The sequence below is a fragment of the Poecilia reticulata genome, linkage group LG5, assembly GCF_000633615.1.
Source record: "Poecilia reticulata strain Guanapo linkage group LG5, Guppy_female_1.0+MT, whole genome shotgun sequence".
Lineage (NCBI taxonomy): Eukaryota > Metazoa > Chordata > Actinopteri > Cyprinodontiformes > Poeciliidae > Poecilia > Poecilia reticulata.
In genome coordinates this window covers 9,240,495-9,246,272 of record NC_024335.1, presented here as the reverse complement: position 1 = coordinate 9,246,272, position 5,778 = coordinate 9,240,495, and the positions used below count along the sequence as shown (strand labels likewise).

The 5,778-nt window shown below is 40.7% G+C and overlaps 1 protein-coding gene across 5 annotated transcripts in view; it reads right to left on the bottom strand.

The window, feature by feature from the left end:
• The window catches only part of tox2 (TOX high mobility group box family member 2), a 113,991-nt gene that overhangs the window by 55,000 nt on the left and 53,213 nt on the right, over positions 1–5,778 (bottom strand). The window contains exon 1 of one of the 5 annotated variants that reach the window (XM_008408419.2): positions 177–262. The exons of the other annotated variants lie outside the window; for them this stretch is intronic. Coding sequence (XP_008406641.1) covers positions 177–221 — 45 coding nt within the window. The 5' untranslated portion in view covers positions 222–262. Of the gene's footprint in view, positions 1–176; positions 263–5,778 lie in introns of those variants that run through there. 5 annotated transcript variants of the gene reach the window in all.

The following is a 5,778-nucleotide window of genomic DNA, read 5'->3' as shown; positions in this document are numbered from 1 at the left end:
ACGAAGACCCCACAAATGTCCATCATTAAGAGAACAACACTGACAAAAGAGGTGTCAATTTGCCATCCCCTGTTCACAGTGAAGAATGATGACTTGACCATCATGGTATTGGGATACATTTCTCTTGTGCCTACCTCATAAAGTGATAATTGACTACTTTTAATACATTAACATACCTGAAGATATGTTGCCTTATACCAGGGGTCCTCGAGGGCCGGCATCCTGCATGTTTAAGTTCGCTCCCTGGTATAGCACACCTGCATCAAATGATGGCTCATTAGGAGGCCTAAGGAGAACACTGACTTGCTGAGGAGGTTGTTACTACCACTAGGGAGAGAACTAAAACATGCAGGATGCCGGCCCTCGAGGACMGACTCTGGGCACCCCTGCCTTATACTGAAGAGGAAATGCCCCTGAAATGTGTTACTTGACAACAATGACCCCAAGCGCACCAGTAAGCAAGCTACGTATTGGCTCCAAGCAAACAAGATTAGCCAGTTAAATCAGCCTTTGATCCAGAATAAGACATACAAGGGTGAGGCAAAACCAAGAGAAGCAGAAGAATTATGCAATATTGTCCAATCATCCTGGACAGGAAAACAAGTTGGAAGTTAGTCAACTTCGTGTAAAAYAGATGTGAAGAAGTTCTCAGAACGAGTTATCCAGAAATGACTAGCTCAGTGATTCRCAGGAAAGCTAAATCTTTAATCATCAGTCTGTTTATACAGCTAATTTATTCGTAGTTCATAATTTTTTTTCAGAATGTCAATTTTTTTCCCATGTTTTGGAAAAAAACAGGTATTGAATGCATTTAAAAATAAACAATAAAACTTATATGGATTTTGATTTTTCCTGAGCATTATGTATTCAGTCTGATTACTTTAAAAAATTTTTGTTAGCTAACAATCTGCTGAAAAATAAACCAACACAATAAACAGCTGCTTTACAATTAATATTTGTCTCAACCGATAAGARAAGCTGATTAATAGGTTCACTAAAGTTTTATATTCTATGTAAGCAAAAACTGGAATTTTTTTGTAATATGTATTAATGAACTTTATTCAGGTGTACACAGTCCTAAGGCATACTCCATCCATCCATTTTCTTCCGCTTATCCGGGGTCGGGTCGCGGGGGCAGCAGCTTCAGAAGGGAGGCCCAGACTTCCCTCTCCCCAGCCACTTCTTCCAGCTCCTCCAGTAACCCCAAGGCGTTCCCAGGCCAGCCGAGAGACGTAATCCCTCCAGCGTGTCCTGGGTCTTCCCTGAGGCCTCCTCCCRGTGGGACGTGCCCGGAACACCTCACCAGGGMGGCGTCCAGGAGGCATCCTGACCAGATGCCCGAGCCACCTCAACTGGCTCCTCTCGACRTGGAGGAGCAGCAGCTCTACTCTGAGTCCCTCCCGGATGACCGAGCTTCTCACCCTATCTCTAAGGGAGAGCCCAGCCACCCTGCGGAGGAAGCCCATTTCGGCCGCTTGTACCCGTGATCTCGTTCTTTCGGTCATGACCCAAAACTCATGACCATTGATGAGGGTGGGAACGTAGATCGACCGGTAAATCGAGAGCTTCGCTTTTTGGCTCAGCTCTCTCTTCACCACGACGGACCGGTACAACGCCCGCTTCACGGCAGATGCTGCCCCAATCCGCCTGTCGATCTCCCGYTCCCTTCTTCCCTCATACTTCTTGAATTTCTACATAGTTTTATCTATTACTGATATTGCTAACATCTGATCCAGAATTCTCATGTAAACCCTTTGGGGAAGAGCAAAAAAACAAAAGTTTATGTTCTGTTAATATGTAGCTCTTTCACCACAAGCCACAGTGTGTTCAGTGTGAGTATACAGGCAGACCTTTGACATATATAAAAGAAAGGTTCATAAGAGAAGAGAAAGCATGTTGTGTCTCTCCATGTTTGCCTTCCTGAGGGTTTGAGGTCATTAATCATGGTCAAATCTACAGCAAAACAATTGAGCAAAGGAAAACAGAGATGGGGGAGGGGCGGGTTTGGTGAAGGGGGAGGCGGAGTAGCTGAGAAGGGGTGAGATGAAGGAGAGTGAGGAGACAGTGAGGAGTTTTGAAATGGATTGCAGCCTGGAAACAAAAAGGTAGAAAGAAGGTCTGAGGAGCTGATGCAGTTGACACCAGACAAGTTTAGTGTGGCAAAAGCCCAAATAGAGAGAGGAAGAAATTTAGTAAAGGGAGATCACGAGCAACAAAATGAAGTCGAAGAACTGCTGCAAATATCTTTCCGTCAAGCCAAASCAATGTCAGTTTAATACRGGAAGTAAACAGAGTCACTGAGGTTATAGAACAGTTGACTAGATCATATCAGATATATAGAGCTCCCCATGCTTTCACTGAGACTCACACTTTCAGATTATTATGCCTTTATTCATTCACCGAGAAATTCTCAGTGTACTCAAACCAATCCGAGAAATATTTTGTTTTCAAAACATGCTAACTTTCAAATGCTAACTTTCATTTCTAAACCGCTTTTAAATTAAACTAAGACTTTGTTAGAGTGACAACCTTGTCCACTAAATAATAGTTTTCCTACTACTCACATGTTTATCCAAAAAGTACATTTTGGACAGCAGTGGCTTTCCTCTTATGAGGCCATCGTTGTTGTGCACAGCATAGTTGCAATACTTGTGTTGTTATATAATGTCTAAAGCATGTGCTGTGGATTTTAAACTTCCACAGTTCAAAATTCTTTAGAAAAAAAAAATCACAATCCTCCCCCACCTYTGATTGTAATCTTCAATGTYTAATTTCAAATAAAGATCAACTGCTTTTGGCATATTTTTTACTACACTCAGACTTTTTCCAACAAAAACAGCAATTAGTTTGATACATGTTGTCTTGTTTGTTCAATTGGCCTTCCTTTGCATCCATTTTTAAGTCTAATTAAGTTGTATCTTATAATGCTGAGCAGTGTACACAATTTTAAAGAGAAGCAACACTAACCATGTAAATTAGGCTTTTTTTTTTTTTTTTGAGTTGTGTACTAAGTGTTCGCTGCATTKTTGTGATTRTGTGTTCAAAGGCCTGACTTTACGAAGTCAAATATTTTCCCTATATTTATGAGCCTGGAATGGATCCCAAAACAATTAAATCCAAAAACCCATGACATRAACATAAAATGGAAGCATAACTCAAAACGTTTTAAACCCCCACAGACTGTCTTGATTATTTAACATTCCTTCCTTAAAACGTTGTACCATGACAACTTGCTGTAGGACCTCTGTGTAWRTGCCRACTAAATTCCACTTAATTTGATCAGATAAAACTGTACTGGAAATGTTTATATTGGCATGCTAAATTTGTTTTGCATAAACATGCCATTTTATCAAGGAACTAAATAAAATCAGTTATGTACAAATAAGGCAATTTTATGCATCTTTTGAACCAATACAAAAAAAAAAAAGAGAATATTTGGTGTTTGCTGAATATCACTGCTCCTCTTTAAGCTGTGGAGGCTTAATGTTGGAACTGACCTGGATGAATATGCCATCTATCGAGAGTAGATTGGATGGGTTGGGTTAATGCCTAATTGACTCAGAAAAGTCATGTTCATATCAATTTTTGACCAAATCTATGATCTTACAGAGCACAAGTTTGCTTTGCATTCTGTGCCGTAGCGCCGCTAACGGTACTGATTTGGAGAAGAGGATTTTCTCATAAGGTTGATGTGAATCCAGCTGTTTTTTGCTGTATGAGCTGACTACCAAATCACAGAGCTGGAAGCTGCGGCTGGGGATGTTTCAGATTTAAAGAAAGATGAGGCAGGGGAGGCGTGGAGAGGAGGACTTAAACCTCCTCCTCAAATCTTTTTCATGGTAGCAGCCCGCCCCTCCCCGGCTTTTTCAGCCCACCGTAACTAATCGCATGTCAGTCAATGTGGCGATGGAAAGAGGCAGCAGTCAAAATACCTGTGTCAGGACTGTGGTCATTAGAGCATTCAATGACTCATAGACAGGCACACAGACAGAGAGAAACAAACACACACATACACACGCAAACAGTCTGAAGCAAAGGACAGAGAGAGTGGGGGATGGTTCGCAATAAAGCAGATATGGTTTGCATGAGGGCATAAATTTGCTCCTGCATATGTAGTCTCCCTTTATGTGTTGCTAATATGCATACATGTTTGGATACTATATAACTACAGCTTGAGAATATGTTAAAGGATCTAGAGTTGTACATATTTCATTCTGGCCAATGTGTCTCTGTCATGCATCCTGAATAATAACACTCACATACACACACACAATGCATTGATTCCACTGTGATAAAGATAACAAAGTTAGACCTTCCATAATATTTATTTTCCCATAACAGACCAAGTCTGCCACGCCCGGTCAAATAACTCCATGCAGATGAAATATGGTCTTCATTACCTTTAAACCTCAACACAGAAACTAGCGAGGGGAAACAGAATTGCCCTTCTTTCTCGACTGAAAGAGCACAAAATGAATTGGAGCAGCTATGATTTCTTTTTGCATCGCCATGACAAATGTACCAAAATGGAGTGAGGGAGGAAAAAAAGAGAACGATAGTGACACATGAAAGAGACACGAAAGGGCATAGAAGACCAAGAACTAGCTAAATTTGTGCTCGACTTTAAGATCCAGGATGAGAAGAAATGAATTAAGGTGTTTAGTTGAGGATCATGTTAAACCACGCCATGGAATGAGTCCCAAAGGAAGTCTGTTCCCTCTCTGGCTTATGATGGGCTTAATTGCATCTATCAGGTTCTAGATATAACATTAATCTTGGGTTTATTGGTCAGCTTTATGGTCCTGTCAATCATGCTGAGAAGCTTTAAGAGGGAGACCGCTCTTCCAAACGGCACCTTAAAATAATGCATGCCAGATTACAAAGCAACAACGGCAGCAAGGGGTGAGAGGTAAAAGGGAAAACATGCACATATATTTAAAAAATGTGTATCAGCAGGCAGAAAGAACATTGTGTCTGTGAGTGACTCAGAGATTCTGAGTTGTTTTGATTTGATGCTGGACTGATTACTTTGCCTTTTTTTTTAATGCATGGTTCATCGGGCTAAAGGCACACACACTTCCCCCACCTCTGACCCCCAAAGCTCTTGGTAGGTGTAGGATTTCAGATGGCCACATAATCGCACCATTGTGCCCCTGTAAACACAATGAAAACAAAGCTCACACATTGCTGACATTCAACTCTGCTCACTCTGCCTAACCTTGACTTACAGTGCAGCTCAGGTGGAACATAGATGTGGATATTCATACAACACATAACATATGACAAGTAAGAAAGCAAAGCATTTTAAATTTTTTTTAATAAATCAACATGGACAAAAAAATGCAAGAATATTTTAAATAAAGCTTATCGTTGGAAGCAAATGAGAGCTGTCCCGTACTTGACTTTTCTTTAGGTTGTGGTCCCTTCTGATTACTTAAACCAGCACACTTCTCATCACATGTGGGCCTGAGAACTCTGTCTGGTCGTTCCATTAAATCTATTAAATGCACTTGCATTATAGCATAGTGCTTATAGTGCACAATAGGAGCCTTTCAAGGGCAGTCCCCGAGGAAGCCAACAAAGAGGTCTCTCTTTTAGAGACAAGTAAACTAATTCATAAAAAGCCAAACATTATTTTTTTTTTCTGTAAGTGTGTGTACCTACTCCAACATACTCACAATTTATAATTTTACAGAGCAAAAGATTGTTGGTGGAAATAGAGAGATACTTTGCTTCAACTGTATAGCAGTAGTCATTAGTGTTACACACACACACACA